General features: G+C 40.7%; 3 protein-coding genes and 1 long non-coding RNA gene across 5 annotated transcripts; 2 read left to right on the top strand and 2 right to left on the bottom strand.

Moving 5' to 3' along the window:
- Positions 1-6,562: 6,562 nt before the first annotated feature.
- On the bottom strand, positions 6,563-7,053 carry LOC128779689 (histone H4). Its single transcript, XM_053915485.1, has one exon. It carries the CDS (start codon positions 7,040-7,042, stop codon positions 6,731-6,733), a length of 312 nt encoding a protein of 103 aa, XP_053771460.1. The 5' UTR covers positions 7,043-7,053; the 3' UTR covers positions 6,563-6,730.
- Positions 7,054-13,955: 6,902 nt separating this feature from the next.
- On the top strand, positions 13,956-14,997 carry LOC139440423 (histone H3). Its single transcript, XM_071219939.1, has one exon. The coding sequence runs from the start codon at positions 13,959-13,961 to the stop codon at positions 14,367-14,369; it is 411 nt and encodes a 136-aa protein (XP_071076040.1). The 5' UTR covers positions 13,956-13,958; the 3' UTR covers positions 14,370-14,997.
- Positions 14,998-15,249: 252 nt separating this feature from the next.
- On the top strand, positions 15,250-23,639 carry LOC112313783 (histone H2B type 2-F). 2 transcript variants are annotated; one of them, XM_024570412.4, is made up of 2 exons: positions 15,250-15,687; positions 22,490-23,639. In XM_024570412.4, exons 1-2 carry the CDS (start codon positions 15,311-15,313, stop codon positions 22,578-22,580), a joined length of 468 nt encoding a protein of 155 aa, XP_024426180.1. In that variant the 5' UTR covers positions 15,250-15,310; the 3' UTR covers positions 22,581-23,639. The 2 variants fall into 2 exon arrangements, with proteins under 2 accessions (XP_024426180.1, XP_024426179.1); XM_024570411.4 differs by having other exon boundaries at positions 15,252-15,791.
- Positions 20,051-22,592, bottom strand: LOC128779690 (uncharacterized). Its single transcript, XR_008425776.1, has 3 exons — positions 22,455-22,592; positions 22,169-22,209; positions 20,051-20,470 (listed from the first exon to the last, which is right to left on the bottom strand). It is a non-coding gene; the product is annotated as an uncharacterized lncRNA (long non-coding RNA).
- Positions 23,640-23,927: the final 288 nt, after the last annotated feature.

The raw sequence follows: 23,927 nt of genomic DNA, 5'->3' as shown, positions 1-23,927 counted from the left end.
AGATAGGATTCCATGAACTTCTTTCTACCTGAGAGAGCCCTGTGTAAAAATGACTGCTAGGCTCTGTTTGTTTTTGCTTAAATTTGAGGCCAGTTAGCTACCAGGAAGCCTTCTTAGTAGGTATCTTCTTTGTCAGGGTCCACATATTGAACCTCTGTCAGACAGGGTGTTCTTTTAAGTGGTCAACACAGAATAAGTGGTTCCATCATGCAGTAGAAATTCTAACAGTTCTTCAACTTCTAAAGTAACCTGAATGAGGCTCCTCATTGGAGATGATCTTATTCTGCAGAACCTGTTGGGGAGCCCCTTGGCCATGTCAATCTTCATATTCAAGGGGCATTTGGAGAGTGGTTGCTGACGCTCACCTTCACTCTGGGGATGAGTGGAGCAACCCTCCTCCAGTGTTTGCAGTATGGACACTGGTCCTGCCCTAACTTAGGGGCCTGTGGACCTTTCCCAAGGTGGCCAGGGTTACTCACTGGAGGCATCTTCTCTCTGAATGTCGCCTGGTCCCAAACGAATGGCTACTGCCAAAGTAGCAGTCTACTTTTCATTTCCGTGTCTTTCTTCTTTTTATCTGTCCTGTTACTGAACACGTTAAAGGCTATTTCTATCAATTTGGAAGTGCCTTTTCCAGTTCTATTGCCAGTTTTTGGAGTGTCTTCCTGTGTCTGGAGCACTTTGGGAAATGAAATAAGTGCCCAGCACTACTTTCCCTCCTTCCCCCTCCACAGCCCAGGGAGTATGGTTTTGAAAGTGAGGCAGATAGTAAGCTAGGAAAATTCCTGGGCAAGTGACATGGGGAAATTGAGACAAGATAATTAAACAAGGCCAAACAAATTGAACAACTTACAGCTAATGAATTGCAAGACCTTGTCTTCCCTAACCAAGGACACTTGAGAGCAAATGGTTTATGCAAGGACAAAGCCAGTGCCAATTACTACAGTGGCGTCATTTGCAAGCAGGCCTATGACCTAATTAAACATGAATGCCATTTTACTCTTCTGCTGTATGTCCACAGGACTGGGAATTACTGGAAAACAAGAACAGAAAGTGATTAACTGCCCCTACAGCTCCAGGCAAAAGATAACATTGAAGCAAACTGCAGTTTATACAAAACCACCCACACTTCCTGTTGCAAAGCCCCCAACAGCCCAGGGGCCACACAACAGCAACCCCTTCCACCCTTTTATAATCCAATTAATAACCTAATAAAAGCTCAAAGCACTTACCCCTCAGGGCTGCTGCATATCTCAGCACCTAGCCCTTTCCCTCTCTGGGAAAGTAAAATAAAAACTTTGCTGTCTGCATGTTGTTCTCTATGTGAATTCTTTCACAGCTTGCATCACGACCACCCTACCAGTTTGTACCTCTCCTCCCCAACCAGAGATTATCTAGTTTAAATCACCCTGATTAGGAAGATAGAGAACAGAGACTTAATTAATGCCATCTGTGACAGCCGAATGCAAGGGCAAATGAAGTCAGGGGAACAAATAACAAAAACCTGGTTATAGCAAGACCCAAGATCAAAGTAAAGCAGTAAAGCTGACCAGAGAATAATTCCAAACTCCCCTATATGCTCATTTTGATACATCAGCATATTAAAAACACACCTGGAAAGCTAATGAATAGTCTATCGAAACCCTCCTCTAAGATTCTCCCCGCAGTGGGGGGAAAAACAATGAAGACAAAGACCTGGCGAGGGCTTGCTCTACAGCATACCCATACCCCTTCTTGGGCATGGATTTTTTTTACTGCCTCCTAAACCCTAAGGGTTCCCATGGGACCTTCTAGTGGTGGAGACTTAGAAGCCAGTGTATTAGGGGGGAGGAGCGTCTTGAATGCTAAACTCAGAAGGGGTAGAATTTACCCTATGAATAGTGTAGGGGAAAAGGTTACAGAAGAGAAGCAAGATTAACATATATGCGGAGATGCTCATAAATATTAGTAATCAGAAAAAGGAAACTCACTCTGGCTGGTGTGGCTCAGTGGATTGAGTACTGGCCTGAGAACCAAAGAGTCACTGGTTCAGTTCCCAGTCAGGGCACATGCCTGGGTTGCAGGCCAGGTCCCCAGTGGGGGATGTGTGAGAGGCAACCACACATTGATGTTTCTCTCCCTTTCTCCTTCCTTTCCCCTCTCTCTAAAAATAAATAAAATCTTTTAAAATTTTTTTAAAAAGAAAAGGAAAATCAAAGCAATAATGAGATGCCACTTTAAGCTAGATACTCTAGGAAACGTTGGAAAGCTGAATAATTCCAAGGGTTGGCCAGGATCTAGGGCTTATGTATGACTGGTGCCCTCCTCGTGGGCTGTGGACTAGGGCAGCTATTCTGAAGAGTAGCCTGATACTTCTTGGGTCAACTAAGTAAACATATCATAAGAACCAGCAATTGTGCTTCTGGATATTTATCCAAAAGAAATTCCCACACTATGAGAGTGGACAGAGAAACTGTGGTAGATTCGCTCCATGGAGAACTCTGCAGCATTAAGTGTATTAAATAGGATTTAAATATCATATAAAAATGGGAGTAACTGCAAGAACTTTGTCAGTAGAGAAATCAAACCAAACAACAACCACCAAATCCAAACTGTCAACCAATTATATTATCTTTTATTTTAACAGCAAAATTGCCTTACAGCCAATTAGGTATGTGGTAAAAATGCTTGCAGCAAAGATGCTTATGGCGAAAATAGTGGACAGTAAGAAGTCACATCAGCGGGGAGTCTGTTTGGTTCTTTAAGATGACTACATTGTTCTTGTCTAGTCCTGAAAACTCCGGCCCTGCCAAGCTGCTTATACCTCATCTTTACCTTTCTGGCCTGCCTTTATTTCTACATTCTGGCTATGTTCTCCCTCCTTCCACAGAGGTTAGAGAGTCTGTAAGAACTAGATTGGGTGAAATAGGCATCGACTGTGGTTTTCATGTCAGGTCCCAGCTTCAGTCTTCCACACAGACCTCCTTTGATTCTTAAAACATTCCTGTAATCTAAGGAGAAATTCTCAGTAACATTAAGATGAGAAAATTGAACTTTGGTAAAGCTAGAATTTGCCATGGTTCATATAGCCTGCCTATCTATCTATCCATCTATCATCATCTCTCTATCTACCTACCAATCAGTCTACCTGCCTCTCTATTATCCTCTGATTATTTCAGAAGAAATTATACATGCTTGTTTTAAGCAAGTCAAACAATTTAGAAACACTAAATGAATATAACAACAACCAACATCTATACATCATTCCTAAATTTCTATGAGCATTTTTTTTCTGGTAGTTCTGTATACATGCATACATATTTATATATACTAGTAACATTCTGCATATGTAATAATTCTTTGGGCTCCAGTAGAGAGATAACATGTACATTAGAGCTAGAATATAAAGTTCAGAGTGAAAGGTTTCAAAAGAAGAAAATAAGAATGTAGTGGGTGACTCAGGAGCATCTAGCTTGGGTGCCTGGGAGGATAGCGCCCCTATGTAGAGAAGTGGGGAGCCTAGAAAGAAAGGGTAAGACTTCAGATTGGTCAATTGTGAGATTTGATTACTCAGTGGGACACTTAAGTGCCTCTGTTACCCTGGTAATGGAGGTGGACCCTCAGAGTAAATTCTATATGATCATTTATATACATTCTAGGTAGTTCTGATTTCACCCAAGGAGGGAAGAGATGGCGGGTCAGGAGCAGCTTTAGAGAGCACCTGTGCCGCTTGGGTGGAAATGAGAAGGAAGTTATTTTGTTAGCAAAGTGATAAAATAGTATTATATTCCTTATTGTTACAGATGGTTAAAGACTTTTTTTTAAAACAACCATTTATTAATGCAAAAAGATGCATAATGCATATTCTGTAATTCGGCAATATTCAGAGGCTGCATACAGCAAATAGAGGGTTCAGTTAACCCATTTCATAGTAGTATTTAGTGGAGTAGCAGGATGGGAACGAGGTCACTGTTGATATTACTGTAAAGAACATGTATAATTGTTGGTTTAAGAACAAGATCTTGGAGTAATTTAAGCAGAAAAAGAAACATAGCTATTGATTACAAAATTCAATACTATTAAAAATAGAGACCAATAATCTGTAAAACAAGCTGACTACAGTTTTTATTCATACATCTTTTTTGTTTACCCTAAATACTTGGAGAAAATAAGCTTTTACCTTTTTCCTCTTGTAATATTTTGTACTACAGGAAATTTACTAGGCTCATTCACCTAATTTTTGTTCCCACTAAAGAAAACAAAATTCAACATTACGGTGAACAAATATAGGGTAGTATATATTTAGATTCTAAATACTTTTGTTTCATTTAAAGAAAAAAGTGTTACTCAGATCAGTGGTTCTCAAATCTTAAAATGTGTATCAGAATCACCTGGAGGGTTTATTAAACCAGAAATTGTTAGGTTTTACCTCCAGAATTTCTCTCATTCAGTAGGTCTGGGGTGGGTCCAAGATGTAGTTCTAACAAGTTCCCAGGTGATCGGATGCTCCTAGATTGCAGCTCACACTTAGAACCACTAGTTTAGCCAGTGGATAGTTGTCCCTCCACTCCTCCCTTATTCTTTGATTTCTCTTCAAATCTTTAATATGTCCTTCTTCAGAATATCTCAGTGAGGTTCAGATATATTCAATCTACACTGCCTTTACAATTAAAAAAAAATCATAGTGACATTTGCAATAGAAATGCCACTTGCAACTGAGATTTTAAAGGGAAAACGAAACATCTTTAACACCGAATCCTCTGATTTATTTCTCACCTGGAGCTTTTCACAAACATTGTTCTTGCAGCTCTTTCCCTGGTCCTCCTCCTTCCTCTCCCCTTTACTGTGTATCTCAGTAGGGTGCCAGGCATTCTGCTCCTTATTCAAAGCCCGACACAAGCCCCACCTCCACAGCCATGCTTTCCCACTTCCCAGCAGCCAATGACTTCTGTCATTACTATATTCTAGTGGAAGGATTCCTACAGTAATTATTGTCTATATTTATTTGTTTATTTAATGTTTAAAATTTTGAATTGTTTACTGCATTTTTTAAAAAAGATTTTACTTATTTTTAGAGAGGAGAAGCGGGGGAGAAAAAGAGGGAGAGAAACAAAAACGTGTGGTTGCCTCTCGAGTGCCCCTACCCTGGCCCACAACCCGGGTATGTGCCCTGAATGGGAATTGAACCCACAACACTTTGATTCACAGGTCAGCACTCAATCCACTGAGCCACACCAGCCAGGGATGTTTTCTAGATTTCTTATACTGCACATATGCTACCATGTGGTTTTCAACCATATATGTAAGTATGTATGTATATATTTTATGATTTTTCTTCTTCATTCTGATAAGCTCCTGGAGGGCCAGTCACATCCTTTGACTTGCTGACATCTCCATTGTTAAGCACTGTTTTAAACCTAGTTCACCTTCAAGTGTTTGGTTCTAATGAGAACAGCCAAGTACAGAGCAAGAGCTGGTTTTTCTTTTGGGAGCTGACATAATTTTTTTTCTCTCGACTACTATATAGCCAAATTTAGCTGTAAAATTATAAGTGTAGAATGCTGATAATGTCTTTTACTTGAAAATGTACTAGCTAATAAATTATAATTAGGCTTAAGGATTAGCGGTGTAGACCTACCACATTTCAAGAAAATATAGAAGCGGTAGTACAGAGAATGACACTTTATTCTTTACTGTGCAGATATAGAATCATTTATTTGCTTTTGCCTCGCCAATGATTACACTGTGCTTTCTATATTGATGGTGGATATGTTCCTGCAGGCCTCTCATTCCTACCTACAACAGCCCCTATTGGAAAAATTACACATCTGAATTGTTACTTGAAGATTTGCTTTCAAGACATTAAGATTATTAATTTGTTTTGCTATTATAGGATATTGTCTCTGCATCTCTATCCTTGCAGTGTTGTCACTGAAAGACATTCTCTCATAGGTCCTTGACTTTTCTTCACTGTGGTACTAAGAACTAAAATCTAAAGGTACAGAAGTCTCCTGTAAGGAGACTTTTAAATGAGCACCCAAAACACAGGAAACCAAGAATACTTTCTACACACTGGCCAGACAACTGCCATTTTACAACTGCACTAAAGAACTCATCTTGACTTAATATACAGGATGGGGCAACAGTAGGTTCAAACTGTAGATCTACGTTTGCCCCACCCTGTATTCGGATGTTTGAACGGTTGGTAACTGGATTTGATAACTTTGCAAGTACTCCTGCATCTTTTCAAGTGAGCACATCACAAAACTGCATCCTATGTTCGAGCCCTTAGAGCCACCTGGCTCACCCCCTCACTGAAGAGCTGGAAGTGAGGCCAAGGTTACAAGACTCAAAAACGATCAAGAGGCAGAACTGTCATGTAGATTATAAACCTAGGGCCGCCTTCCCACTTTGCTCAAATGTAGCAAAACTGGAGATTGAGGGTCAACTGACCTCACCCAGTCTTCATTTTCCATAGCCTAGTTTAACAAGCAGTAACACACCAAGAAACAACCTGAAATACTACTTCAACCTGGAGCATTGAGGGTTTAGGTTTTTAAAACTGAAAAAAAAGTAAGAGCTCCTGAAATGGCAGCAGTACACGAACACACACCCACCACTTTAGTGTACTTTTAAGTCCCAAGTGCAGTTACCTACGATGCGGAAACAGGTGTACAGCTCCTTCAAAACCTATATGGGTGGCCCTAAAAAGGGCCTTTGAAATTGCCACGTTTTAGGATTCAACAGAGACTTAACCTCCAAAGCCATACAGGGTGCGTCCCTGTCGCTTCAGGGCGTACACTACGTCCATGGCAGTGACCGTCTTGCGCTTGGCGTGCTCCGTGTAGGTCACCGCGTCCCGAATGACGTTCTCCAGGAACACCTTGAGCACGCCCCGGGTCTCTTCGTAAATGAGGCCCGAGATGCGCTTCACTCCCCCACGCCGAGCAAGGCGACGGATAGCAGGCTTAGTGATGCCCTGGATGTTATCCCTCAGCACCTTCCGATGGCGCTTAGCACCCCCCTTCCCCAATCCTTTACCTCCTTTACCCCTACCAGACATGACTAACACAACCCGAGAACACAAGCCTCAGTGCCAGTGTGGCCAGCTCGGCCCCCTGATATATGAGACTATCGGACCGGATTGAAAACCTCAAGCACATGGGCGGGAAGCGGTCGAAATGGTCCCCGCCCCACCGCAGTTTCTCCTTTCTTTGCTCACGTGTCCTATTCCTTCCCCGCCCCACACACCGCCCTCTAGCGGACCCTGTCTGCCACAGCCAGGTCCCAAGCCTGGGCTTCCGAATTCCGCAGCTGTTTTCCTTCGCTTCTCGCCATCTGGGTGCTCCCGGGAGACATTAAATTCAGGCGAATAGGAAAGGTCTTTCTCGGAGAGACCGGAAGAGCAAATGGAGTCCAGAGAAGGAAAGGAGACGAGAACGCCAGCGCCATGTCTAATCCCAAGAGAATCCCAGGCTTCAGACTGGTTACAGGAAAGGGCTACAAGCAGTTGTGGTCATTAGACGGACAGACCGATTAGGCGATCTCTAGAGCAGCCCCTGGGGTATCAGGGACGGGAGAGAGGGAGGTCGCCCTGGTGTTCGAGTGTAGTCTCTATTGTGGTGGGTATGAGGCCTGGGATTTCACCTCACCCGGGAGAAATGAGATCCTAGGAAAATTGGTCACATTATATTGCCAAACCTTCTCGTGGAGGTCAGTGAATCCAATGCACTGTTGTCCGAACTTCTGGTGACAGAAGAATAGATACAGAAAGAAGACTCAACGATATTTTGTAACTCTTTCTAGATCCTCTAAAATCGACTCTTTTCAGCCAGGATTTTGTTTTCAAACTGAGGCCCCACATAGAGCTCAAAAGTTTGCTGAAATGGGTTTTGCAAGAGGAAGGCCACCTGCTCCACGTTGAGTCATTACCAGAAACTGCCCTGTGAAGTTGATTGGGATCCTTACTGATATCATGTTCATTACCTGGGCCTTCTGTAGGCAAATCCATGAGAAGATGTGGTTTCTCCATCATAAAGAAGTTGAGTTTTTCTGAGAAAGGATTATTTTATTTATTTATTTACTTATTTATTTATTTAAACATCTTATGTGTCTTCTTTCATCTCTCCTTTGGCTGTAACTACCTTCTGTATGCCAATGTATAGCCATGAATTTGAAATCGGTATCTTTATCCAGATTTCTAGGCTTCAGACCTGTACATCCATCCCGGCGGTTGTTCTTTACTCACTTTAAGCTCAAAACTCAACCTCTCCGAAAATCAAAATTTAAAATGAAAATCTCCAAGGTGCGGCTGCCATGGGGGCTGAGAGGATTTATTCCCTCACCCCTACCCCTTTTCTCTGTCTGTTCACTGAATGATGCCACCGTGCATCACATGTCTAAAACAACACTTTGAAATTCACAGATGTTGAAGGGTAGTAGAAGATGCCACCCCATAATAAGACTAGGAGTTCAGGACATGCCAAACTAAAATGCTGTTTTGGCATATTGATTTTTTTGAGCCATAGTTACTTAAAAAAACAAGAAATGCAGGGTCAGAGTTTGAACTCCTCTTATCTGCCTAAAGACAGACTCCCCCCGCCCCCCCAAAAAACTTATTTGCCTGGGCTGAAGAATTAAACTGACATAAGACTGATCAAAAGGGATAAAGCACACAAATTTTAGTGGTACTGGAAGGGTATCTCTCAAGTGGGAAATTTTATGAGCTACTTTTAGATAAAAATGGCAGAGAGCCCCTCCTGCACCAGTTGTTTCTCAAGTTCCTTCAGCTCACAATCAATACACCAAAGTGGTATGTTTGGGGGAAGTGTGGAGGACAGTGAAGGTTGGCATCACACAGCCAGAACCCGCAGGGGTTTAGAAGGAGATAGTTAACCACAAGCTTCAGCTGAATGAGGCTGTAACTTTTGCAGAAGAAATATTTATCCTTTAGATAGCCTGGGAATGCAGCAATTATGCCTGCAGTTTTTCCCTGAGTCTGCAAAACGTCCTTGACCTTTATCTAACTACACCTTTTAAAATAAACGGGGAGACCATATTCAGGGTCATTGTCTCTCCATCAGAGGACAATGCCCCACCTGGCCCCCGCTTTTCCTTAAACTGTCTGTGTCTGTGTCTTTCTTAATCTCCCGTGGCCCCCCATCAGGGACCTCCTCCCCTCGCTGGTCGCAGCAGGGAAGCATGTTCTGCACCCCATTAAACTCATAGCTGCTGTAGGGAAGGTGAAATTTCACTTCTGCTCTTAGGGTTTTGGGCTGGGCCTGAGAATTAAATTTGACAGGAGACATTAACAGGAGGAAGCATACAAATTTGTGTACTGTAAGTCTTACTTGCCATGGGAGCCCTCATAAAGAAATGACGGATCAGAGACGCGGTTAGAGCTGAACACTTACCTACTGAATTGGACACAGACTAGTTAATTGGGAGAATGTAACAGGACAATAGGGTTTGAATTGGTGCATTAACAGTGGGAAAGTGACCCGGAAGATAAAGGTTACTTTAACGAGGTTTGTTTGTACAGATTTCTCTCAGCTTTGCACCTGCTGTTTTTCAAGTGCCTGTAGCTCACAATAATCCTTATGCTCAAGTGGCATATTTTAGGTATATCATATTCTGCCACTGATGGGGTACAGGACACGCTACCCCCAAATATGGCCCCTTAGCATATTAAACATTTTAACATGGCTTTCCCTATTAAAGTGGTCTTCCCATGGACTTTCTCCCCTGAAACAGGTCACAAAACCCTCTTGTGTGAGATGCCATCCCTAGATCCAGAGGAAAGGAGCATTCCTTTCTTTAAAGGCAAAGGGACGCACAGAAGGATCCTAACAGACAGGCCTGTTTTGCTGTTTTCCCCAGGTTACTATACTTACCTCACGCTCCATAACCTGTCTGTCCCATTTTTACACGAGTGCCCACTCTTCATCAAACCTAGCATAAAAATACTCGGGTATGACTGTTTCTTCAGATCTTCATTTCTTTATGAAGATTTCCGTGTCACGTAAAACTTATACGAAATAAATTTGTGTGTTTTTCTCCTGCTAATCTGTCTTTGGCAGTTTAATTTTCAGATCCAGCCAGGGGCCTTAAGAGGGGGGAGGAAAACTTTTTCCTTCTCTTCTACCCACCCTTCACTGTATAGTACAGGCAGTAGTGTTTTAAGTAAAGGGGAAGTTTTTAATCCAATGAGCAGTATGTTCAGGGAATGAACTCTCTCAGAATGGGATAATAAAAGAAGCTCAAAATCCTACGGCTTCTCAATTGGGCCCAGGGCTGCAGGCCACTCAAGACGAAAGGGAATCAGGCATCTGGTCTCATCTTGGTGGTACCTGAAGCCTTGGGGGTACTTGAGTCAAAGATTAAATACAAACTGTCTTCCCGGAACACATATTTTAATTTAGTCCATTAGTTCTGTATTAACAACAAACCTACGAACATATGAAACATTAGGAGCCTAATAATTCACCTGTGCAATATTTTCTTTTGCTTGCTTATTTCCTGTGGTAAATTTTAAGCTTCTCACGCATGAGTTTCCCCCCTTATAGTGCTGAATGATAAAATTTCAGTGCCTAATCTTAAAACTGCTGATTTTTATTAATTCTGGTGAGATAAACTTCAGCGATATTAGGAAAAAATATTCCCTCTTCCCCACAGCTGCAGCAAAGCAAAGGTTCTTCTGTATTATACACTTGCGTCTGATAAAGTAGTTATTGAGAAATATCACTGAAATACCACTGTATCTACCAATGCGGAGACTAGGGGAAACTGAAACTGGACATACATGGATCGGAATTCTGCTGTCAAAGGTGATTTCTAAGGCAACCATACATCACAGATTGTTATACTTTGAGAAGTGTGTTACCTATGTGACAGGATGGTGAAAAGCTAGGAAAATTCCTGAGCAAGTAGAATAGGGAAACTGAGATAAGAAAATTAAACAGGGCCAAACAGTTGAAGCAGCTTATAGCCACCTGGTGAATCGCAAGACCTTCTCTCCCCAAACCAAGGACACTTGAGAGTGAATGGTTTGTACCTCTCCTCCCTAACCAGAGAACACCTAACCGAAATCTCTCTGGTCTGGGAAAAGATAGAACAGAGACACAGTTAATGTCACTTGTGCCAGTTAAACCAAGGACCGATGAAGTCAGGGGAACAAATAACAAAAACCCCATTAAAAGCCAGACAGACCCAAGATAAAAGTAAAACAGTATAACAGACCAAAGAGTATTCCCACATCCCTGTATGTGTTCATTTTGACACATCAGCATGAAAAACGCACCCGAAAAGCTGGTGAATGTTCTGCTGACAGCTTCCGCTACGATTCTCACCCACAGGAAAGATACAAAGCCCTCAGGACAAAGACTCTGGGTGGCTAGCTGTAGAGCATGCCTATGCCCCTTTCTGGGCATGAACTTTTTACTTCTTCCTAAACTCCAAGGGTCCCCAGGAGACTTGCAGCCAGGGGAGCACAGAGCAGCCACAGCTGGACCTGGGCTTACCCCTGATCCTGTCTCCGAATCCCCTTTTTCTCTCACTTCCCTGTGAGCTAAAAGCAGCCCTGCTGGTTCACCACTCCTTTCCTGTAACTTTTCGAGGAGCCAAAGCAGAGCACCACCTAGGCTCTCTCCTGTTACTTCTTCTACCTTAAGTCCTTCCTTTGTTTTACTGTCCCCAGCTTTAATAAATGTACTCTCAAAATCACCTGGACTCGTGCTGTGAAATCTTTCCTACACACAGTCAAGAGCTCACACACTACAGGCCGGCCTGAGGCAGACCCGCTGCAGGCTGGTCCCTGTGCGGTAACACATATACCTCTTAGAAGTTGACCATTCTCATTAGTTATGGTATTTGATTTATTGCCCTGGAATTAATATTTACATTTACATCTCTTTTCTGAGAAGTAAAAATTCGTATACAATTTCTTTATTAAGCCAGAGGAAGATTCTTGGAATTTTCTATGTTCTAAAGGTAAAATAAATCCCATGACTTTTGGATTCTATACGAATATACAGCTTGAGATTCTTTGTTTTATATAAAGTGGCATACATAGCCAACAGTGCATACATTAAAAAAAAAAAAACCACGCCCCCACCCCTCCAAAAAAAACAAGCCCAGAAAACATTCCAAAGAAATGTGACATTTGGGCGAGCTGCTTTGGGCTGTCATCCAGATGCCATGTTTTCTTCTGATTGGAATAGTTCAGTGGAAGAAGTCTGAGAAACATTAAGTGATGTGATTACATGATGGGAAAGTTCATCAGAGTTTTAAAAGGTACCCCAAGTCTGAGGAAACTGGAAATCCATTATCATTTCATTCTCTTACTTTTGAATATTATGCAGGCCTGGTTACTATCTGAGACAAGCCATGATTTATTTCTCTGAGGCTCAGTTTCTTACCTATTTCAGAGTTGCGATTAAGTGTGATGGCGTATAGAGAAGAATTTAAAAAGACTGATTCGTGCTCTGTAGATGTAAGGCATTATTACAAACCTCCATAAGAAGGGGAACAGCTATTCACATCGGTTGTACTTTTGCATGACATTTTAGATCTTTCCCCTAGAATAGGAGATTGCTGCTGCCCCAGGGGCTCTTGAAGATATAAAGATACCAAATTGCTACATTGTGTTTAGTGTTCAGGAAATCCCCTCACAATCACTTATTTTACTTTGACTTCAGCAGGAAGATAATCATCCATATTGACATCAGGGTAAGTTGTGAGCTTTTTTGGCCGGGTTTTGTTCTCAGGTTTGAGGTTTTATAAGGTTTGGATTCAGTGCTCTTTCAATAAAATAGGCAGCTGTTTCAAAGTTTTATATTTATGACAACTTTAAGCATTGGTAACCTTACATAAGTGCTGTTTTATGACATGCAATTTTCTGAGCAATACTTTAAAGCATATGAACTAAAGAAAAGGTCTTTGATCTTCAATTTCCTTATAGAGAAAGCTTTTAAGAGTTAGAAAACGCCTTATTGAAGGACATGCTGGCAATTTAGTAATCCGTGCATTGTTTATTTGCTTTGAATCTTTAACTTTTAGTCTGACTGAAACATAACTGGACTATTTAGAAACTATTCACCATTGTAAGGGAGGAATTAATATTTCTGGTCTTCTCTTCCTTGACTTAGGTTTCATTTGTAAGACCTACGTGGTCACTCAAATGGATTGAGGCATTCCAGGGGGAAAAGGCTATAGAAAGGCAGAAGACTCCACTTGGCAAATTCGACCAGGTCAGCATAGGCCTTGCACGGATTCTGAAGTCAGGTAAATGCAAATTAACCTTTTGGTTCTTTCAATTAACTATTGTTTTGCTGAACCTCAGTCATAACGCGCTTAGCACAGTGTCAGGCACTGAGTAAATATTAACCATGGGAAAGGAGTTACAGTTAACTCATGGCTGGAAATACAGGCTGGAACCTACTCATGTCTGGAATTACAGGCTGCAACCTAGTCCATAGGAGGGCAGGCTTGTATTTCTAAGAAACCTGTTAAAGTATAAGCTCCAAATGTGCAAAAACCACTTTGTAATGTGCTCTTATAAGAATTATACCAATTTAGCCCTGGCTGGTATGGCTCAGTTGAGTGTCGGCCTGCGAACCACAGAGCTGCTGGTTTGATTCCCAGTGAGGGCACATGCCTGGGCTGCCAGCCAGGTCCCCATAGGAGACGTGTGAGAGGCAACCACACATTGCTGTTTCTCTCCTGCTCTTTCTCTCTCCCTTCCCCTTTCTAAAAATAAATAAATAAATAAAATCTAAAAAAAGAAAAGAATTACACCAATTTAAAGGGATGATCTTTTATAAAGAGATTAGTGTAACAATCTTCTATTCCCAGTAAGGATTAAATTCTAGCCAATGAGATCACAGTTCTGAAAATTCCTAGTAGCTTTCTGGCCCAATCAAGGCGAGGTTATGTGTATAAATACGCCTGTCTAAGACACGTAAAATAAAAGCGGCGGCATCATGGCGCGTACAAAACAGACTGCGCGCAAGTCGACCGGTGGTAAGGCCCCTCGGAAACAGTTGGCCACCAAAGCGGCCCGCAAGAGCGCGCCGGCCACGGGCGGCGTGAAGAAGCCGCATCGCTACCGCCCGGGCACCGTGGCGCTGCGCGAGATCCGGCGCTACCAGAAGTCCACCGAGCTGCTGATCCGCAAGCTCCCCTTCCAGCGCCTGGTGCGCGAGATCGCGCAGGATTTCAAGACCGACCTGCGCTTCCAGAGCTCCGCGGTGATGGCGCTGCAAGAGGCGAGCGAGGCCTACCTGGTGGGGCTTTTCGAAGACACCAATCTGTGCGCCATCCACGCCAAACGCGTGACTATCATGCCTAAAGACATCCAGCTGGCTCGCCGTATCCGCGGGGAGCGGGCGTAAAGCATACTGGTTTAAGCAAACATCCCAAAGGCTCTTTTCAGAGCCACCCACGTTTTCTTGAAAAGTGCTGTATTGCATTCCAGTTGTGATGTGGGTATCACATCATATATCGGTGATGTGGATAACGGTACGTTTATCAATGAAAATCCTGGCTTGATTCTACCAGTAACATTTTCAAAGGTGCTATCTCAAAATGTTAGCATCTAAGTATGAGTGCAGGAGTTGACATCTTTTGGAAAGCAAGATAGTTTCAGATTGTAGTCTAGGGTTTAAATTATGGTTTCTGGAGCCATGGTGGATGTTAGCCTAAAACCCTTGTTTGTTTCCCTGGTAGTTCATTAGAATTTCAACTGGTCTTGTGTTCCTAGATGTGTAAGATCCCGAAGATGGGCGGGAGTTGACACAAGTTACTTAAAAAAAATTACTAAGCTTTTTGTTGGTTGCTTAAGTATATAAATCCAATTTTTACTTTATTATGTTCCTCACTGCATAATACAGGTGGCGCAAACCAGAAAGGGAATTTCAGGGAAATAATACCTGGAGGTTTAAAGCAAAATGCATACAGCAAAACTGCAAGAAAGATGGTTAACGTGTCTTTAGCTAGCGTTGTAGATCTCTCCCATACATTACCTGGAAAGTGAAAGCCAACCGCAAACAAGACCCCCAAACTAGAAACTACCACTTGACATAATTTACTGGTTAGTGTGAAATGGGACATTTTGATTGGCTCACAAGACTTGTTCTAATGACCAGTGAGGGAGAGCGAGGAGTTTCTTATTTACATGGACCCCACCTCTATGACGCCACTGTTGGAAGTCAACCAATGAAAACTTAGGACTGTGCGAGTCTTCATTTGCATGTAGGCTCTATAAGAAGCGCGCAGCTAACCCCGTTGTACTCGCGGTTGGTTTTGCTGGTGAGTGGTGTTGCCTGCCGCGGAAATGCCGGATCCTGCGAAATCTGCTCCCGCTCCCAAGAAGGGCTCTAAAAAAGCTGTTACGAAAGTGCAGAAGAAAGACGGGAAGAAACGCAAGCGCAGCCGAAAGGAGAGCTACTCTGTGTACGTGTACAAGGTGCTGAAACAAGTTCACCCGGACACCGGCATCTCTTCCAAGGCCATGGGCATCATGAACTCCTTCGTCAACGACATCTTCGAGCGCATCGCCGGTGAGGCCTCCCGTCTTGCGCATTACAACAAGCGCTCGACCATCACGTCTCGGGAGATCCAGACGGCCGTGCGTCTCCTGCTGCCCGGCGAGCTGGCCAAGCACGCCGTGTCCGAGGGCACCAAGGCTGTTACCAAGTACACCAGCTCGAAGTAATAGTGCGCAGGAAACGTGATAGAACAGCTACTTTTTACCCCAAAGGCTCTTTTCAGAGCCACTTCAATGACAAGAAGTGGCTGTAAACGCTTGTAAATTGGTAAGCTTTTGATTAAGTGGGTTGGGCTCGTGGTAAGAGCATTTGGGCCTAGGGCAAGATTGGGACCGTGATAAAAAGCTAGTGAGCTTGTTAAAGTTAAAGAACCTTCTGTAGCTGAGTGGTGCCTAGTGGCACGAATATTAACTGATATTGGCTAGTTTTCAGTAGCCCGTACTTAAACCGGTTTTTTAGTAAAAGGTGTACAGAACCCAGATTATAGCATTGGCATCGTTTCATAAGACTCGAGTGGTGAGGGTTCCTTTGCCCCTCCCTGTGTCCTTCAGTGTGGCCTTTTAAATGTGTGCCAGACCTTTTTCCTAACGTGTACGGATGGAGGCCACTTAACTTGCTTATAAAAGCCAAACCGATGAGTCCAGATGTAGCCACCTTACCCTATCTTCTTGCTCGGTAACTACCAGGCACTTTGTTCCCCACTCCATGGTCCATCTGGTGGTAAGTAGAGAAACATGCTTGTCATCATTTGAGAAAGGGGTACTAACTCTTAGAATTTAGTGGGTAGAGGTCAAGGATGTTAGGTATTCTGTAATTCCTAGAACGGCCGGCAAACAATCTGGTCTGTAATGTCCCTCCTGTGTGTAGTGTGAGAAACCCAGAAACCAAATTCCTTTCAGAATTTACTTAATCCTTATTTTGATCAAAGCTTCCCTCACTCCTACCCAGCCAATATTGCTGTTGGTGAAAGCTAAGCAGTACACAGACCTACACATCTTTACCAAGGTAGAAAAGAACTACCTTGGTGCCTGTGAAACATTTCCAGGTGCCTCTCCTGAAGTTTCCTGATGAGGTGGAAACAGGAGGTCGTTTTTAGTGTTCCCAGGTGTTTTGTTTTTCTCAACATGTTTTGGGGGGCATGATGTACAAAAGTCCACAGTTAACACGTGGGGTGAGCTTTTAAGGACCTGTGTTCAAAACTTGCATAACTCAAGACAAATTCTGACAAAGGTTTGTCGATGTTTTACTAAATAAAATCTACCCTCCACGCAAAGGAAAATGTTTCCAATTCACTTGATAGGCCTTGAAATTAAGCCATTCTTGACAAATTTGGAGGAATTTACATGACAATATTGTGCTTAAAATGAATTTTACTAAATTACGATTTAAGAGTTCAAATTTACATCCAGTTAAAAATTGCATAAATTGGACTGTAATATAATTTCCCTGGTAAACTGGGCTTTGAGTCATTTTATGATAGGAAAATTAACTCAAGACATGAGAAGGCCAAAGTGTTCTATCTTCTGTCTACACAATTAAACTGTAAGAGTTATGTCTGTTCTCACCTAGGATCTTGAAGTCTAGGATGCTCTCTCCTTAAGTACTAGGACAATATTTCTCAAGTCTTTTGAAATGTTAGAGCATTGTCAATTTGCTCACTTAATCCAAAGCTGTCATTAATTATCCATTAAGATTAAATCCCAATTCCTTATCCTGAAACTAAAGGCTGCCTACCAACTGGCCAAAACTTCAATTATTCATTTCCACCAGTCCTCCATTGTATACATCTTAAACATCTCAAACATCTCTCTTTGTGCTTCTATCATATCATTTTTTCTGTAATCGGTAGTTCTGCAGACTATTCAAACCCTATCAATTTGCAAGTTCTTTAGAATCTTGTTCAAATCTCACTCTAAATCCTGCACACCCCATTCTAGTTCACAGGGAAGTCTGCCCTTTTCTCTTAAGGTTTTGTTCCTTGCACAGTGAATTCACAACTGTGTAGCTTTGTGAACTGTGTAGCCTTGTTCCTTTTTCATTGTTTTTCTTGTGTTTGTCTTCTTTGGGTACTTAGAATCTTCCACAAAGTCTATCTCAGTGCCTATTATAAAAGTTTCTCACCGAAAGTTTGTTGACTGACTGCCCAGACCACAGATGTAGAACCCAAATTGATCTGAGGACGGTAGTAGGTTCAAGTATGCCAGTAAATCTGTCTATACTGTTCCTTCATTTTTTCTTGCTCCTTTAAGCTGGAACACTCTTCTAAGTGCCTTTAATAATTGACCCAGTTAAAACTCGAGTGAGAGATTTAAAAATCCTGAGGGGCAGATAAAGTAGGGCATTTTACAGCTTCCCTTCAGCCAATGTATCTTTGTGGCCAAAACATGAGATCAGGGTGGGGCTTTTTCAGCCTAGTGTGAGGTGCTGTTTTCCCAATGCTGTAAATAGGATGAGGAGGGAGAGGCATTTCAGCAGACAAAAAAGGGGCATGGAATTAAGATAAGGAGCTTTAAATAACAGGTCCAGAAAGCAAGCAGTGTTAAGTGTAGAGATTGGTTTGCCCGGTCAGGTCAAATGTCATCCAGATTGGTAAAGTCATCTTCTCAAGGATTAATCAATGGACTATGGTATGTACAGAAATCTCTAAAAATGACAGTTTAATCCTCAAGATGACTTTTAGACAAAGATTTCATTTTTAAAATGGGTGCATTTCCTAAAAGTGATCCAGAAGTCAAGCAGGCTCTTAGGACAGACAGATCACCTGGCTTGTAGTCTAGCCCTTCTCTTTATCGGTGAGACTAAGGCAAGTTTTTCTTCATTTGTGTCCTCATCTTTAAATTGGGGGTAATAGTAATGCTTCCTTCATAATGCCTTTATGAAAGGTAAATGAGTAAGTACATATAAAAATGCTTAGACTTAACAATAAACATTTCAAATGTTAGTTGTTGATAGTAGGGAAGTCTTGTTGAGTGTTAGGCCAGTTTTTGCATCTCTAATATACCAGTGGTAATATCTATTAATTCAAGATTGTGTACTAAACACATGTTAAATTTCTCCCATCTTCCACCTCTAATTTATAGAAATGATAGAAAATTGACCAAAAAAAAAAAAAAAAGGGATGGCAGATGGGAGAAAAGTTCAAGAATAATTAATTAAAGATCTTAGAAATTTAAAATGTGGTTATTGACACAAACTCAACAGTAGAATTGAATTCAAAATAGAACAGGAATAGCTAGAAGAAAATATGGAAGCTGAAAGATGAAGCCCAGAAATCTTCATCCAAAGGCATATAAAAAGATATAAAGTAGAAAATAAGAAAAAAAGTTAAATGGATAGATTCAGATGTTACAAAATTTATCCAATAAGAATGTGAGAAGGAAAGAATAAAAATAATGTAAGAAATAACATACAGGTCTACCAAATAGTGTTTAAATTGGAGCTATTTAAATTACCATCTTTGGGACTGGCGTCCCCAAAGTTGTGCAGTGGACAACCTAAGTGGCCATACAGAAAATTTCTTGCAGAAATTTTTTTAAAGACTATTTAACAGAATCTATACACATACATATCTACATACATCCTCAGACCATTAGGTCCCATTAAATCTGAGCATATAAGGGTAAATTAAAAGGACCTTTACCTAGAGACCTAATGATACATTTCATAACACAAGAGTTAAGGAGATAACACCCTGAGAAAATTCTTAAAAAGAAATAGGAATCAAGTTTATATGTGACTTCTCATTTGGGCAACGCTGTATACGTAAGAATAAAACAGTATTTTTTTTTTAACCTAGGGAAAATAATTTAGAAACTAAATTTCTATATCCAATCAAACTATCATCTAAGTGTGGGTAACTTTTAAGACCCTTCTGAAAGAATTTCTGGAGTTATTTTCCAGCAAGAATAAGAAAAAATTCTAAGAGGAAGATACGAGAGACCAGAGGCAAAGGTGGCCATGTATCCAGTGAAATATTTCCTAAATATAAGTAAGTTTAGATCCTAAAAAAATTGTTTAAGTCTTAGAACAATTGGTCTTTATTCATCTAGCTAATTTTATAATGGAGTAACTTTACTGAGAAATTAGAAACCAGGTGGTAGGAGAAAGATGAATCAGAAAAGTTCAACTAACAACAAGATATGATACATACACCAAATTACCTGCAATACAGATTTAAAAAGAAATGTGCCATAAATGATAATGTATGATAGTTGTGAGGTCAGATACAGGCACCATTGTGATAATCAGGGCCATACAAGAAGTACTGATTTATTGAATCCATCATGTTTGTGCTGAAATTTCCCCTCTGTTTTCATTAGTAATTCGAGTTTGGATTTTAAGATTTTTTTTTTTTTTTTTTAGGTAAGCCTGTGATTACAAAATATTTTATGTTTATGTTCTCTGCTCCACATTTTACTTACTGTTTTGAAGAAACAAGAGCTCAAAATTATTAGAGTGACTTCAAATATAGACATCTTTCAGTGTGGCTACCCCTCCCCATAATTTTTTTTTTAAAATCTGGAATTCAAATTCCAGGTGATTTTGTCATGGGTTCACAAGAGTGAAGAGAAATAAACGAGCTAAGTTAGAATTATATTATATTCAGGAAGAGGATATAGATATTATTACTCTAGAAGTTGTTAGAAAAGCATAGGTTTAAACATATATAAACAATATGAGGTCTGTCCAAAAAATATCCAGCCATATAAATATGAAAAATAGAGACATTTATTGAAGTTACAAGATATAAGAAACATTGTACGTAGGACAATGATGCCTCAGTCCCCCTCAAAGTAGACACCTTGGGACCTCACACAGTTTTCCCAATTGCCATCAGCTGCCCTATTGTATTTTCCTGAATCTCATCGATGATCTGAAATCTCTTCCCTTTCAAAGGTGACTTTAAGCCTTGGCTGGTGTGGCTCAGTGGACTGAGTGCTGCTGGCCTGTGAAACAGAAGGTTGTAGGTTTGAGTACCAGTCAGGGTACATGCCTGGGTTGTAGGCCAGGGTCCCAGTTGGGGGTGAGAAGGAACTGATGTTTTTTTCCCTCTCTTTCTCCCTCCCTCCCTCCCCTCTCTCTAAAAATAAATAAATAAAATCTAAAAAAAAAAAGAGGTGGTTTTAGTTTTGGGAAAAGCCAGAAGTTGCAGGGCGCCAAATCTGGGCTGTAAGGGGGCTGTGTCACCTGGGTGATTGATGTTTTGCTAAACTGTGCACAAGACATGACGAACAAGCAGATGTATTGTTGTGATGAAGCTGCCAATCACCAGTTGCCTGCAGCTGTGGCCTTTTGAATCATCCCATTAGTTTCCACAGAGGAATGTTCAAGCTTAATGCAAAATTTGATGCAGATTCATTGTGACGGCCACACAGTACACATGCTCACTCAAGGGCATCTACTGTCCCCACTGACTAGTATAGTGAAGTTGTCATTGTTCACACATGTGCATTCCAGTCCACCCCCCTTGGCTGCCAGGTTTCATCAATGTCATGCAAACCGTTCTCATTATATTAACAATAGTTGGGCTTTTTCCCGACTGCCATCATATATGTATTTGTATAAAAAGCACTAGAAGAGGGGTCTTTCAATCCCAAAAGTAGCAATCCAGTAAGTGATCATAAATTGTCTGCTCTTGATTTAGACACACACACACACACATGCATATACTCAGATGAATGTGCATGCAAAGGTTTTTAATCGATTAACAATCAGTGGTTATATGTTAATATAGATATACCTTTCTTAGGGACTGACAGATCAAGTTGACTAAAACTCATTGATGTAGAGGATTTGAAGAACACGGTTACCAAGATTAATCATAACTATATTTAAAACAGATAAAAGTACATAATTCTGAAATTCCCATGGAATACTGGTAAAAACTAACCATGTGTGAGATGGCAAATGAAAGCTCAACAAGGGTTGAAAAAGATGAAACCATGCAAGACATGTTTACTAATCATAATGCAACGAAATAGCTGAAAATGCTCTCCTTGATCTATACTATTAAAAACACATGGGTTAAAGGGGGATATCGCAATAAAATTAAACACTTTTTAGAAATAGAGCACCATATATTAAAACCTATGCCAAGAGATCAGAAGGAAATCATAGCTTTAAATTTTACTTATGAGGAAATAGAACTATTTCCTTAATACACTAAAGATAGTGTATTAAGCTTTTAACTGAAAAGCTAATAAAGGACGAAAGAAGCAGAAATCAATGGAATAGATTATACTTTCCCACTCTCCTAAAATAGAATTAAGAAATGAAACAAAAATCTGGTTCTTTGAAAGAAAAGTAATGTGTTAATCCTTTAGTAAATTTAGTACAGAAAGAGAAACAGTACGCAAATTATCAGCAACATTAGACATAGAAGATATTGAAATTGGTAAGTATATTTTAATAGATATATTTGCAAATATATACAAATATTTAAAATATGAACGATCAAATTTGCCCTAAGAAAAGTAGACTATCTGAGTAAAATACAGCTATAGGAGACACTGAAAAGATAGGCAAATAGCTACCCTTGAAAAAGCACCAGGCCCAGACAATTTTACCAGACTTTGAGGGGAGAGAGAATATTTGTATTATGTAAAGTTGATGAAGATAATGATAAAAGATTAGAATCCACCTACTTATGAGGCAATGACACCAAGAGATATCAAGTTGTGAACCCCTGCAAGGCAAATAAAAGTGTTTGGTACAAAAATCATCCGTAAACATTAGATATTATGGGGCACAATACAGACTTCAAAGTGGAACGAGAGATAATTGGGGTAAGAAACTGCAGCTCAAGGAACTATTAAGTGTAGGGTAAAGATTTCACTTCTAGTTTATTGTGCCCAAAGTCTAAGAAATTTTAACATGTGATTGAATTAAAGTTATAAAATGATTATTTTCTAGAGTAAATATGGTACTTACAAACTTGTTGTAAATACCTATTTCTTCTCTTCAAGGCTTTATTCTGCCCTTCCAGAAGAAGTCACAACCAGACTCCACACGACTGCTGTTTCACTGGGGACCCTGTCAATGCTTCCTCCAAGTTAAATTATCTTCTCGGAGAGCACCACCTGTGGGAAATTTATTTCTCCAGAACGTGTAGACCAATTATTTCTAGTGTTTCTTACAGACATTTTACCTCCATTAACTCACATGTTTGGGAATCTCTCCCTTTAACATATGCTCCCTCTCCACAATTTATTTTCTACCCTCTCTAAGGGTTAAGGAGTACCACGTGCTTAGTGGGATAGGGAGATGAGAGGGGAAGGCAGGAAGATGAGCTACTTACCCTTTGGGAATTTTGACCCCATATTTAGAAAAGCAGCAAGAAATGAGGACTAAAGGAAGGGCAGCAAATAATTCCGTTGGCTCCCATTTCACTGCTGGGTGCATTAACGAAGAAGTCTGAACCTAAAGAACAACCTTATTGTGGAAGCCCCGATTTTCAACTTCCAGCATTTTTTTTTTTTTTGACATCCTGCCAAGCTTAATAGATAGTTCTCTTAGGATCTTTCAGTTCTTACACTATTATAACAATGAGGCTGATAATAATCCTTAAGCGTCTAACAATACCGTTTACAATAACTCACAAAAATGAAGAACCTGGAAATCCACAAAATGAACAAAATTTCTAGAAAGAAAATTATAACTGTTGTGAGATATTAACAATGATATAAATGGAGTATGTCATGCTCATGAAAGACAACAGTATTATAATGATGCTCCCTCCCTCCAAAGATATACACTTAGTGCAATCCCATTCCAAACCCACTATCACAGGAGAATTGGATGTAGTTGATCACTTTCTTGAGATACTTCCGTTTCTCCTACTTCATCAGCAGTTCCTCATCAACATTCTTTGCTGCTAACTCATTTACACATCCTTTAAGATTTGCAAGTTCCAGGGTTCAGCCTTAGACCATTTTTCTGTTTTCTATCTGTATTTTCTGTTTTCATTGTCTCCTATTTTGTCTATGACTCTGAACACCACATATAGTATATGATTCTCAAATTTTCATCTCTAGTCCAGGATTCTTCCCTGAGCAACAAGTGTCAAATAGGAATCTTACATGTCCAATATAAAACATTTGCTTATTGCTACTCCTCTCTAGGAGTTGTTCCTGATTCCTCTCTTTCCCACATTCCCTACATTTAATCAATAAGCAAGCTTTTTTGGCACTTTCTACAAAATACATTCCAAATATGAGCACTTCTCAACACCTCCACTACCACCACACTAGTCTAAGCTACCATTCCCTCCCACCTGGATTTCTGTTTTCCTTGCATCTCAACTGCTGCCCCCTTACTGTCTCTGGGGGTCTTTCCGCAAATAAGCCTGGTGGCAGTGAGGACTGTCAACCCCCCTTCCAGCAGTTGCTTGGAATCCCAAGGCAG

Source organism: Desmodus rotundus, chromosome 12 (assembly GCF_022682495.2).
Source record: "Desmodus rotundus isolate HL8 chromosome 12, HLdesRot8A.1, whole genome shotgun sequence".
Lineage (NCBI taxonomy): Eukaryota > Metazoa > Chordata > Mammalia > Chiroptera > Phyllostomidae > Desmodus > Desmodus rotundus.
This window is presented reverse-complemented; position numbering and strand designations above follow the sequence as displayed.